Source organism: Folsomia candida, unplaced genomic scaffold (genome assembly GCF_002217175.1).
Source record: "Folsomia candida strain VU population unplaced genomic scaffold, ASM221717v1 Fcan01_Sc003, whole genome shotgun sequence".
NCBI lineage: Eukaryota > Metazoa > Arthropoda > Collembola > Entomobryomorpha > Isotomidae > Folsomia > Folsomia candida.
The window spans coordinates 7,461,487-7,475,271 of record NW_019091195.1 but is presented as its reverse complement, the minus strand read 5'-3'; the positions used below and the strand labels follow the sequence as shown (position 1 = coordinate 7,475,271).

At 38.0% G+C, this 13,785-nt stretch overlaps 3 protein-coding genes across 4 annotated transcripts; all 3 read left to right on the top strand.

Annotated features, from left to right (window-relative positions):
- Positions 1 to 436: 436 nt before the first annotated feature.
- LOC110846288 lies at positions 437 to 2,743 on the top strand. The gene is made up of 4 exons (XM_022092985.2): positions 437 to 1,391; positions 1,466 to 1,607; positions 1,693 to 1,787; positions 1,873 to 2,743. The coding sequence occupies exons 1-4, from the start codon at positions 1,326 to 1,328 to the stop codon at positions 2,131 to 2,133; spliced, it is 564 nt and encodes a 187-aa protein (XP_021948677.1). The 5' UTR covers positions 437 to 1,325; the 3' UTR covers positions 2,134 to 2,743.
- A 3,198-nt stretch (positions 2,744 to 5,941) lies between these two features.
- On the top strand, positions 5,942 to 11,123 carry LOC118435035. 2 transcript variants are annotated; one of them, XM_035850066.1, is made up of 6 exons: positions 5,942 to 6,967; positions 7,141 to 7,180; positions 7,406 to 7,478; positions 8,235 to 8,329; positions 8,561 to 8,593; positions 9,128 to 11,123. In XM_035850066.1, exons 1-6 carry the CDS (start codon positions 6,936 to 6,938, stop codon positions 9,662 to 9,664), a joined length of 810 nt encoding a protein of 269 aa, XP_035705959.1. In that variant the 5' UTR covers positions 5,942 to 6,935; the 3' UTR covers positions 9,665 to 11,123. The 2 variants fall into 2 exon arrangements, with proteins under 2 accessions (XP_035705959.1, XP_035705960.1); XM_035850067.1 differs by lacking the exon at positions 7,406 to 7,478.
- A 172-nt stretch (positions 11,124 to 11,295) lies between these two features.
- On the top strand, positions 11,296 to 13,715 carry LOC110847764. Its single transcript, XM_022094762.2, has 7 exons — positions 11,296 to 11,523; positions 11,696 to 11,777; positions 11,851 to 11,942; positions 12,018 to 12,924; positions 13,019 to 13,109; positions 13,175 to 13,269; positions 13,336 to 13,715. Exons 4-7 carry the CDS (start codon positions 12,859 to 12,861, stop codon positions 13,648 to 13,650), a joined length of 567 nt encoding a protein of 188 aa, XP_021950454.1. The 5' UTR covers positions 11,296 to 11,523; positions 11,696 to 11,777; positions 11,851 to 11,942; positions 12,018 to 12,858; the 3' UTR covers positions 13,651 to 13,715.
- The last annotated feature ends 70 nt before the right edge of the window (positions 13,716 to 13,785 follow it).

Here is a 13,785-nt window from a genome sequence, read left to right as displayed (position 1 = left end):
CTGCCTTCCTGCAAAGAACCTGATACTCACTTTACCCTTTCTTTGTATCCTTGTAACACACATGCAAAGGGATCTGTCTTCATAAACTGCAGACTTAATATAACAGCAATTTCAGATAAGGCTATCTTTTTGCCATTTCCAGAATAACTGAAACCCCATGTTTTACATGCATTATAGATATTTCATCGCCAGATTATTATAGACATTTTGCTGAAAAAGCGTTATGTAACATTACAATTGAGTTATAGGATGGCAAAAATGGATTTAGCACACTATGAAATTATTGTGCATTCGAAATTTTCGTTAAAATTGAATTTGATTGAATTCGGCGTTCATTACTCCGACCTCAATTTGATTCCTCCTCCAGTAAAGCTCTAAAGCTCTTACTTATGTACTTCTAGCTTGTGTCTAGATGGGTCCATTAATAGCTCATAACATACATTCACTGGATGGAAGGATAAAGAGGAGGATCCACTCCAGATGTCATTTCACCTTCTGTCCTTCCCTTCAAGATCTCCATTTCACTTTGGTTGCAACCTTAGGATGAATCCTATAACCCATCCATCCTGAAAGTCTTTGAACCAGTTCGGTATTGTTGTAATACCAGAACCACTGCTGCTGTTGTTGGGTCTTTTTAGTGTCTACTCCACTTTCACATCTCAAACAAAAACAACTTTTACCAGGAAATTACCCCATTTGTGAGCATTAAAGAAATCCTGTTCGCCAACAACAGACCCACCATCAAACAGGGCCTTGCCCACGTAGTGGTCACAGCTAAAGTTGTCTATATTGATTTTTGTTCATCGCAAAAACTCCGGAAAAGGGCTGTGATATACTCACACGCGCAAATCTAGCGCACTGAAATACTTGCTCATCATAAGAGAATTATATACTCATGGAGGAATAAATAAAACTACATATACCCGACATATACTAATTTTTTAGTACTGCTTCATGCAGCTTAGCCTTAGCGCAAAACTATACGTAGAATTTATTTGTCTGACGCACTGTCTTCCACACCAAATTCCTATATTAGATTTACAACTCGGAGAGTTATATAATTCAAAGAATATATCGAATATCGCACACAAATCAATCAAGCCAATAAACAAGGTCAACTCTCACAAATGATCTCTCATTGCTTTGCTAAATCCATTAATTGGAGTTAAAGCTTTTCAAAAGTCTGATGGTCACTATTTTGACCTACAAAGTACACAAATCTGTGTAGTCAATCAAGTACTCTAACGATTTTGTATCTCTTCTTACGTACATCAGTGATTACGCTATTCAAATTAATTCGTACTTGAGGAGGGATCTTAAGAACCATGGGGAACGAGGACAGCCCATTTCGTTATAAGACTTTTGTAATAATCATCGCCGTGTTGGACATCGTAAGCAATCCATTTTTAATCGATCTTATTGAGGACGACTTCTAATGTTGATTTGTAACGTCTATGATTTTAAGATATTCGCACTGTTTCTGCTTGGATTCTACTTGCTTCGGTTAGCCTTTTATGAAGGTAATGATGGAGACATGACCACTGGGATATTCTACAAATATGGGCTTATCAAAGATACGGAACCTTATTATTATTTCATCGAGGAAAGTGAGGAATTTTTATTTTACCAAGATTATATAAATCCGAGAAATTCATTCACAATATTTACTATGTACACATTTACAAATTTTAGTGCAAAAATATTATATGATTATCTGGATCTCCATTTTCTTTATTCAAACGGTTCAACTTGTGATGGCAATTATCCTCTTATTCGGAGCTTGTCAGGTAAAATGAGTTATAATACCGAAAAAAAGTGCAAATGTATATGTATGTAAGTCTAAATTGACTTAAGTACATTTTTTATATGCAGAGTGGGACTCAAGATTCACAACGGCGCTGTAAAACTTGGTGCTCGTCGTTGGTTTTCATAAAGACGACAATCGGAATAGAATTTTTTATTTTGTGTCAAACTTTTGCAAAATTTGGATTTCGATACCCTGCTCTTGGGTTGTGGACCACAAAGCTAATTTTCAGACTGTTGGCTGAGAAGGTTGTACGTGCTCATATTAAGGAAATGACAGCAAATCAGGTTTACTCTTATGGTGCTAGAAATAGCTATCCATTCTACTAATTGGGTAAACCAAGCCAACCGAACGTTAAGCACGGACTGAGCCAGTTTGACCGATAAGCTCAAACAATAGTTTATTTATAGCTGTCATATGTGCGTACGTAGGGCTTATTTTGCCCATTAAATTTTTCCCCGTTATTTAGTTTTACGTAAAAATTAACAAAGTTATTACTCTTGTTAATTATCAATTGATATTGTTCTCTAGTCAAAACTTTTCTGTAATTTAATCGGTTCATTTTGTTTAAAAGTCGCAAACTCTACTATCAACTGTAAAGTGTTCAATCACCTTTCCACTTGTTAGTCTGTTTATAAAATCATATTGTACCCCATTTTATACATTCACCTATTATGATCTTGTATAAAGCATTTTATAACACAATATAATACCCTCAGAAGATTTAGATGTCTTGGACAGTATTATGACGTTGAAAAGTTAACCGAGAGACATGTATAAGTGACGGGAATGACTATGACAGTTATTTGATCCTGCTGGTATTGGATTGGCATAAAAACAAATGTCGAAAAGTAACTACTGGAATGTAACAGACATTATTTATAATCCGAAATTATATAATGAAATAAATTGAGTAAATCAACTATTAGTCAATCAAAATTATTTTGTCATAATTTTTTATGAAATCAATGTCACCTTCACAAGATTCAAGCATTCTTTGAGTCCGGGGAAGTACGCATTTTTGTTAAAAGCCAAAGAATTAGAGATAAAAGCTTTTTTGTCAGAGGTGAGAGCTTTCACTCTATTCTTTGAGCGTATAAATTAGTATAGGGATAAAATACACAGTGCGAAGCCCGACCCATGCATTTTCTCGTTCTCTGGCTATTACTTTAAGTAGTTTCAACATAGTGGATGCTTGAAGAACATGGGTAAATTTATGTACAATGATGCACGATGTTTACAAATCGGTGGGAGAAAATGATTAGCTCGAGCAATATGTACCTGAAAAGTTATTTTATAAAATGGCAAATTTATGAAAAGTATTCTTGCATGATTTCAACTGAAAATTCAACTGGAAGATCCATTTGAAATGGTCACCTTGCTGGATCCTATAGGTAAATAATTTCGCTATATACCTTACTTCATATTCTCAAATCTAGTTTTAATTTGCACATTCAGATCAAATTACATGCATAATTCACAGAATTTAAATTTAACCACAATGACCTGTATAGACAGATAGATACGTACATGTTGAGCACATTAGAACTCATCAAGCATTGTCGCTATAAATATGTGACGAATTTTTCAAGTAAATCCATGAATCCATTCAGTACTTTTTGCTCTATCGCGTGACAAACAGACCGACATGACGGGAACATTAGCCATGGTTCTAACTAAAACGGGCCGTCAATCAATTTGTCATTTGTAGCATTAAGCCTGGCTTTCAGATATCAACTTGGGGTATTTACTTGTGCAGAAAAGCAGGAGGAAAATTCACAAAAAATGTGAAGCCTTATACAGAATAATCCACCTATCAGATTTGATTGAACAGGGAACGGCAATAAGGAAATCGAGCATTTGAAAAGAGACAGATCGATCAACCCGATTCAATTTCACATCACAACAAGATGAATCCAATCGGAAGGTGTAATTTTGTTTGCGAATCCAATTGCAACATATATTTCTTACCTACATTTCCAACTATTTATAGCATCCACAGATACATTGTAGGAACATGGATTGTAGATACGTACATACATTTCCCAGTCCTGGAGACGCCTCCATGTTTTAATGAGCTGTTGAGTGGTGGGATTTAGCTACTGTTCATGATGAGATTCACAAATTGAGACAAACTTTGCCCATTCAAACAGCATTATTCATCCAAAACTTTTACATGGAATATGTACGTATGAGAAAAATGTGATCAACTATTTCCTACCGAAAGATGAGCAAATGGGAAGATTTGTAAAACCCAGTAGGACTGGTAATGACGCTGGAAGATATACGTGCATTTTGGAGAAAGCCGTAGCTAGAAAAAGGGTGATGAAAGAAAGAAAGAGAGGAAGGAAGGTGAGTGGTGGTGGTGGAGAGTGAGTGAGTGAAAAGTTGATAATATTATTATTCGCCCGGAGAAAGCGGGGAGCAAAGTAGGTGCCGTGTCTCGATCAGGACTGCTTGGCGGTGGTGATGGTGGGTTTGGCATTAGCCCTGGATTAGATTGGATTTGCGATGGATTTCTCCCCGAAAGTGAAATCACTCCAAGTCTTGCATGCTTTTACTTCTTGGATGTCGAGGTGACTCCTTTCTCCTCCGCGGATAACCCTGTTCTTTGCCAAAGCACATTGACACACTATACGCTCTCCCCGACTTTCTTTCAAATCAAATGTTTATTTATTGTCAGAAACACTCGGAGGGTGGTCTCATTTTTTCCGCTCTCAAGAAATATTCATACAGATGTACACGACACAACGTCTCCTTCGATGCTGACGGTGGATTCACCGTACCCGAGTTTTTTACTCTTACAATGGGAAGCCTTTTTTGCTTAGATGACAAGTTGTTCGTTACACGTGGGCATTTCGTATTGCTCTTTTCGATTTAATTTCTTTTACTTTTATTCAGTTTGAATCCCTGAATTTCCATTCAAAATCAAGCCTCGCATTCAAACAAAAAGTCACGGCATCTAAATAGATGTATGGATAGAAAAGAACTCGAAATAGTGCGGTGGTATTGTTTGGGGCTTACCTTTGTGTACACAAGACTTACAAGTAAATCGTCTTTTCACTGGTGAATAATTCCAAATTCCAAAACCCGTGTTTGTTTGCATGTATGGGGAGTAAACTTGTTTGCTCTTTGAATTTGAATGCATACATGGATAATATATCTGCCTACATATGTACGTGCATGCACATATGTACATAGGTATGCACGTACGTATACATATTATGTATGTTGTATCGAGTGAAAGTTTGTTCGCCATTTTTAGATTTTCTTTCACCAGACAAATCACCATCCAGTCAGCCAGCAAGAATTCCAGCAACTCTCATCACAGGTTCAAACCCTGAGAGAGGAGCATAGCAATAATTTTGTTTTGTGCTGAAGGTCGCAGCAGGAGACTGTGTTATGTACGTTCGTACGTCTATATGAATATGAAAAATCCAATGATAGAAGCCATATTTCTGTTTGTGATGGTTGTTGTGTGCAGAGCCTGGGCATCACCTTGTTTCCTGTGCTCGGCATGCTCACACCCAGCAATTTCTCATCATGGAACATCACGTCCGCATCACGGAGGACAAGTGGAAGTTTGAAGTGAAGTCATCCATCTCGTTGCTGCTGCTGCTGCTTCTTGTTGCCAACATTGTCAACATCCATCAAGGCACCGTAGCATTACACCCTGGCGCTAGGTATCCTACTCCATCATTTCAGCATTACCAATTCTCTGAGTGATATAGACCCGGAAAAGTAGAATTGGAAGAAAGTAAGCAAATGCTGGGTGACGGTGTAACGAGTGGAAGGTTCGAATTTTCACATGCATCCACAGAGAGAGAGGCTAGTGAAAGAGTTTGAAATGGAAGAAGAAGATGAAGAATAAGTAGTGGATGTAGTAATAAATGTATGAACTGACTCCACCGCACGATTGGGTACGTGCAGTCACAATGGGCCTGAATGGGCCTGGTGGTCGGGAGAAAGTGAGTCTGGGGAGAAGGACGAGGAGAGAAGAGGGATGATGATAAGGTTAGAATTCCGTCTACTCCATGCGCACTTTGTGCCCTAGATTAAGTGTGGGGACTAGGGCGAATATTTCTCTCACTGTCTCATGGAAATCAGAGAGAGAGAGAGAGACTTTCTTTCTTCTTACATATACTCGCCCTCCTCTCTCTCAGTGTGTTCCTCAGGAGAAAGCAGCCAGTGTGTGCATATAGCTGGGACAGCAGAGAGGCAGCAGCAACCATCAGCAGCAGCCGTGGGTCGGAGGTACGAGGAAGGAATTCGGTTAGGAGAAAGCTGCAGCTCAACTCTCCTCACTCCCAACTTCCCGAACTCCAAAAGTTACTTTCGCTCCCATCATAAATCCCAAGTTTTGTATAAAACATTCGGAGAAAGTCTGTCTCGCTAGTTCCTCCTCCACTTCCACACAACCAGGAGTGAGCACAATTACCCACCAGCCACCCAGGCTATGGACGGAAGGAAGAAAAAAAGGAGAGCTGTGGTCATCATCCCTTCAACTACTAGACGACGACCACTGTCAACCTCCTTGTCCTCTTAATTCACTATCAGGGAGAGGCCACTTTCACCGCCACGAGTAGTCCCCCCCATCATCAGCCTTCTGCAACGGCTGATCCGTGAGGCTCCGTTCCCTGTTCCCTAGCCCTGCACCAGCACCGCAACCTCCCCTTGGTTTTCCTATATGCAGTTTTAATAGCTCAAGTTATTTGTGGACATGCTGAAAAAAGTGGCCTGCACAGTGATTGCTGCCTCACTATTATTGTCATCGTCGTCATTGTTTGAACAAAGTGGTTTCCTCTTTTTTGGAATCATTTCATTGTTCCACCATCGGCGTCTTGAATGACAAGGAAGGTTGAAACTCAGAGCTACGGAGGCCGAGGGTGGCAAGAACGATGTGGTGGGGTGGACAGACCGGTCAGTGGGTGTGCTTGTCAGCATCATCATCATCTTCTTCCTCATTGCTATAAGAATGGTACCACCAACGACCCTAGTTTTTATATTTTTATGAGCTGGAGTAACGACGATGATGAGATTGAGAACCTCTCGGCTGTTCTTCGAGTGTCCATGTTTGTGTTGGTCCTCAGTTTGTGTTTAGCAGCCTCTGAGTGCGTTCTTAAGATAGAGAATGGACCCTGAGGACGGTTTTAATCGATTCAGGTACAACATTGTCTCGCATTAACCCATTTTTTCCCTTGTTTCTCCAGCTTCATGTTTATCTCTATTTCATCATTTAAACATACGAACACTGCTTTGCCCTTAACCATTGAAATGTTGCTTAATAAAATGCCAAGTTTTATGACCGGTAATTAATTGTTACTCTGAAATTTCAGGTATAGGACTCGGGTACAAGCTGTTGCGGTAATCGATATTGTACGGAAACTTTTTCTCTCTTTGTACTCGTTGTGTTCATTGTCGCATCGTCGCATGTCAACACTAGAATGCGAGACGAGTGGCTATTTCTGATTTACTTTCTGCACTTATGTACATGCTCAAGTTTTGTTGATTTAGACACGACACTGGATTATGTTCTGTTTGCTACTTGATCTTATTTCATGAACTCGTAAGCGATATAATAATGTTTCACTTTCCCTCTAGCTCGTCGGAACCATTCCCTTTATCAACTTAGCGTTTGATTTCAACAACAAAAATCTGGCTGACCTATATCCGGGTTAGTGTTTGACCATCATTTACTATTATGACACGACGTACTTATGTATAAATAATCGACAATAAACTGCGAGACATGGCGGTAATGGCCTAAATAATTCAGTTAGCCAGTCGAAACCATAATTTAATTACGCCGAGAAAGCAATCGGTGGGAAACGAAATACTTATTAGTCCTCTGCGGGCCAACGGAGCGTAATTGAGACCTCATTTTGGACGGTAGTCAGTGAAAGCCAGCGAGATTGCGATGGTAGGCGAGACCCTGATTGTTTGAAGTATTGATCGCCACCGCACACGATGCAGAAGAAAGGTTGGAGGAGTCTGATGGTTTCTTCTCATAATGATTACAAATCGTCGTCCCTGACGTTGAATTATTACTTGGCTATTCACCTTAATACCTGCAATTTAATTCCTCTGCCTGCCTGCATGCATCTCTTTGCACAGCGTATGACCCACGTGACCCAGGATGCCTTTCAAACTCAATTAGTTTTAATCTCTTTGCACAAAAAATAATTACTACCATTTGAAATCAATTTCCTTGTCCAAGTTCTTACAATTTTATGCATTTTGTGGAATATCAGAGTGAATAAATAACGCTGGATGGGGGAGAGGGTATTTAAAATACGAGCAGAAAATCGGCATGCTCAGCCCTCTTGCTGAATATAATCCTCCACAAAATCGGGAAACGGAAATCGTCTTAGGATATATTAATGTACTTATGTATGTACGTATGTAATCGGGATGTTTTTTTGTGTTACAGAAAGAGAAATGCTTGTACTATTTTGGAGCGTATTGCTGTGCGTCTATGTTCTTCAGTTGGTCATGGGCATATGGCTCCTAGCAGCGACGAGAGAGGTAAGCATGCCGAAGCAAATATAACCATTTAGATAGTTATCATTCACATCAGGAGGTTCTAAGATATTTATGAAAACATGCTGTCTCATGTTAACCCAATTTAATCAATTCATTTTTCCCATGCTTCTCCTCGGATAAATTTCATGCAGCTTTTGTTGGAATTTTCTTGTTGTTTAATTGAATGTTGATTAATTAATTATTTATTAATTGAAATGCACCATTCCCTTACAGACCTATTCGGAGTATACGATAGGCAATTGTCAGGTAGGTCTTAGGAGGGAGGTTGTTGAAAGTACCTGATTTTGATGCCATTGGGATATGGTGAAGTATGAATGTACTAACCCCCCCCCCTCCCGTTTGGTTGGATTTAGATTTTTTGATCTGATTTTGAAAAGTTTGAGTCAGTGTAACCCCAGAGACTTGGTTGCCGTATCATACCCAATATTAACCTAAACGTTTTTGAAATTTTGGTTGATTTTTTCGAAGACATTAGTCGAAAAAATTTCGTAAATACTAAAAAAAATTCCAAAAATTAAGGTTGAAATTAGAATAATAATGAACTGTCTATGATCAAGAACATGCCAAAATTATCTAAACCCGGAGGGGGGCGGGGGGTGTGTCAGACGAAAATGGACCAATGAAACAAAAACCTTCAGTTTTTCTACACTTGTCTCTTACCACACGAAATACAAAAGACATCAAAATCTAGTACTGCATGGTGCACAACCTCTGCTCCTTAGTCTGTGATTCACATATCCCTTTAATGCAGCATTTTATACATTTGTTAAATTCTGGCAGGTATGGTTCTACGTGGCCTGGTTCAGCTTGGTCTTCTACTCAGGAGAAATGGCGTACGACATCTCGTCAATTGTCAACGGTACGCCCAATAGCCGGAGCATCAAGCAAGTGTTTGTCACCATGTCCTACCACGCCGCAAAAATCATCTACAGAGCTACCACGTTGATGATAGTTAACAATTTTCTTTACGATATATGCCGTCCAGTTTGTAGATATTTATCTCAGGGAAGCTATCAATACAAATACTATTATCACACACGTCTTGGCCTCCCACTCCCCTCTCGGAGGGCATCCGTGGCAGTGCCCAGCTCGTATCCTTATCCAGTTCAAGCCAACAATCCCACGTATTCGGTCTACTCCACATACCCGCAGCCACACAGCAAAATGATGGCCAACAACAACAATTCCCATCACCCACCCCCACCACCCAGACCTCCGAGGCATCCTTCGGCCCCACAACAACGACGATGGCCACGAAACGCCCGGTCGAATGTTACATTTCAACACACTGACGGAATGGCTGTGAGACTCCAATGACATCCGGATCCGGCATTTAACGTCTTTGAGTGGCTCGTGTAACCTTTGTAGGCCTCTAGGTTTTGTAGGTGTACATACAAACATATTTACATATGTATTGAGTGTATACACCTGATGACGACAACAGATATGGACAATCCAGAAATTACCTCACATCACACACTTATTTTCATAGATTACCATAGACTATCAGAAATATATAGACGATAATAATATCTGAAAAGTGTGAAAAAACAGTTGGGACGTTCTGGAAATATATGTAGAAATGTATATGTGAAGCAATAACGCCGGGGCCAGTGCCCTCCCTGCCAAGACGTGATAAGTGATGATCAGATCTCCCCTCAGAGTTTTCGTGGTTGTTAATTGGTAAAGAAAGTGCCAAGAGCAGACCAGTGGAAAAAGTCCCCGAAGAACATTACCCATTAATTGAGAAGCAATTCGTAAGACTTTCATCCACAATAAAGGTAACTAAATAGGTATTTCTTAACCAACGGATACGTCACATGTCCGTCTATTACTGAAATAAGAAGACAATATATACAGACATGCCCACATGTCGTGCATGCAAAAATCCAAGACAAATAACCCGTGCGGTTCACGCACTCAATGAAACAATACTTCTCTTATCATCTTACCAAATCATGAGCTAAACCACAATTGGTTACATATTTCGTAACGCATCATGTCATGGTTTATGACAACATAACTTTTTTTACATAACCACTCCATGTGCTACGAGCATCTGAAATAACTGCCACTGTTCTCAATTTTTAATGCTCAGGTTTAAACGATTTGATTTAATTCGGAGGAAATAAATGTGCAATGACGGATGCTAATATTCATGTGCCAATCCTGATAATAAAAGTTATTATTATAACTCAACATGTATTTATACATTCACGGATCACAAGAGAGTGATTGCGATCTATAGGATGTATACGATGAGTAGTCGCGTTATACATATTTTCAGTGTCAATTTAAAAATTCTATAAGTAAAATGATACAAGATATACATTTTATGCCAGAAAATGTTAATATTTAGATGTAGAGACTATGGGCTAGCAAATAGATGTGATACTAACAAACATTCTTGCGTGTGTGCACAATAGAAAGTGCAGACATGTACTAACCGTTTGAGGTATGCTTTCTCGGAATAGCAAATAGTAGCTCTGTTATTAGAATTTTATACGTACCAATGACACCAGCAGAGGTACAGATTGTGACAATTGACACATGAATGTAATAAGAAATCCATGTGATTGTGTGACTATAAGGAAACCTACAATGCTACAGCAAGCAAGACAATATTCAAACAAAAATTTCTACAATAAATTAACACAAAATAAATTTATATATATATAACTAATTATGTAGCTTACGAATAATTGCAACAATGTTGAACAGAGAACCCCGTTCAGCAGATTATTTATAATAAATACAATACTATTGAAAAACTCAATCAACATACAAATTAGTCATGAAACGTCATAAATTTCTTTTACTGCATACAATATTGTTAAAATAATGCTTTTGCAAAAATGCAAAAGGTAATTCGCACACTTTACTAAACATATGTATGTAATGCTGAATGGGATAAAGTGGTGGAATAGATGCTCAAAACTTCTAAAAATACATCTTGTCTGTCTCCTTTACCACGATCACGATACAAAATCAGTCCTGCCACATGGGTTAAATAAGAGAACTTTTTCAAAAAATTTAAAGTGCATTATTTTAATGTTGTGTCTTTGAGAATTTTGAATTTTTACCAAAATACGCCGTTGCAGAAACATTTTAAAATGTCGAGCACGTGTCGTCGGAATAAGAAGGATTTTATGGAATTAGTCACATATGTCGATATGGTAAGAGAATATTTTTATTTAAATCACACCATGAAGGAGTTTCTGAATAAGTTTTTAATCATTTGCTGTTTCATAATGCAAGAAAATTCTAGACTCAATTTTACATATTATTTTTACACTAAGGATAAGTTACATGTCCGTGTATTTATGTACATAAGTGTTTATGTAACAGGGATTTGGAGCCTTGTCAGTTTTCTTCAGCACCCTTATTTTTATAAATTCATTGCCATTATCTCGGGAAGGGCATGAATTCGGTAAGAATCTGTCAGTTAGCAAATCCTTAATCATTAATATTTCTGTCACTTGTCTCTTTGTCCTGAAAACTAGCTCATGACGCAACAACAACATTGTTTATGGCTTCCATTTTCGTTCACTTTCTTCAACTTTTCCATGCAATTCGACTTCTCAACAGCACCGAGGTAATACAAATAATAGTATTTGGATCATCAGTCATAAAATGTCACTGTTTGAGTTTCTCGTCTCTATTTCCTCAGCACCAGAATTTCCAAGATAATCCACAAGAATCTATACGTTTGGCCAATTCGTGGCAATTTTGGTCCATACTTTTCCTCGTTCTTCTTCTCGTCAAGTTTTATATTGTTTATCGATGTTACGGACATAGCTTCTCGTTTGTGCTATACTCAATCTTCATCGGTCTAGAATTCTGCTTTAGAATTCATTCCAGGTACTCTGTCAAAGAATTTATTTATGAGATTGAGATGAATTTGTCCAGTGAATATTATCGTTGGAACCAATAAACGTTAACAAAAGCCTTGAGTAATAAGGTTGTCTTAAAATATCTCGTATAACACATACACACATATGCACATACATATACATCCAACTTTCACATCCTTCTTGCTCCTTTGTTATCCCATCAGAAAATTTTACGCTTAACAAGCATGTAAGTATTATTTGAAAATATTTTGCATCTAATTATTGCGAGCTCAGTGTTCATTTTGGAGCATCGAAACAACAAAATGCATGGAACATTGAAGTTGATATCAACCTTAATGCTGCATATAAATTTGATGAATGTTAAATCTGTTCAGTAATAAATAGATGTCAAGGGCAGTTCGCCAAAAAATCTGAAGTGAAATATTGAAAGATGGAACTGAAAATGTCTCAAGTGACGTAATACATACGGCTGTTTTTAGTTCACCACGCTTCAATGTTTATAGGTTTAGTATCTATTTTATTCAGGGTATTGAACGCAGTTGACTTTCCACCATGCTCCAAAACGATAATATATCCGTACAAAATGAGCAAATTCGAGTCTTAAAATAATTTAAATTGCACTCTAAGTAGCAAAATAAGCGGTAAATTATTAGTACAATGGATATTCTGAAGGAAGGAGACGCCAAGTCCAAAATAGTCAGCATAATCTGCATTGTTGATCTCGTAAGTTTTTACCTTGCTTAATAGATAGCAGTGGAAAGCCAAAATAGTGCTTCAATTGTGGTTTATACATATGTAAATGTTGTGTCTGTTACAGATTCAACCAGCGATAATTATCCTAATCCGTGCTTGGTCAATTATTTTTCGATCTGCAGTCAGTGATACAGAATTTATAATCTCCGAGCACAGTGAGACTTTCAGTGATGAAAAACGAGCAATAATGGCGAAATGTTACATTTTTTCAACTTTTCAGACTCATCAATTGTTGTCCTTCTCTTTGCGGTTGTAATTTGTTTCTACGTCATTCATCTGACGATTGGTTTAAAACTATTCAGTGCACTCGAGCAAGTAAGAAACCATTAAATTTGAGTATGGATATTAAATTTACAGTATCCGTGACTTCTGAATGTACAGATGGAATGTGATGCACTCTTGGCTGCTCGAAATGCTAAAGTGTGGCAAAGCTGGTCCATCATTTTTCTCTTCTTTTTAATTGGAAACCTATTCGCGAATATTTTGTCTTCAACGGCAAAGATCGCCATTGCATATGCCACAATTACTGGAGTTTGTGAAATTGGATGGAGGCTGTTTGGAATTTATTACGTGGGTTTATTCATTGATGAATTGGTGGAGAGGATACCAGGAAATATAAATCTGGTTCCTACCATTAAATTTTTTGGAGTAAGATTTCCACTTGCATCAGAATCCAGCAGAGATGAATTGGAATAATTTTTGTTACTTCGACATTGCAATAATGTAAAACTTCGCAATAAACTATTTAAAATAAAAGTCAACATTACGCAAAATTTCTTATTTCGTCGACAGATTCTTGCAGCCACAATTTAGTAATATGTATGTACGACT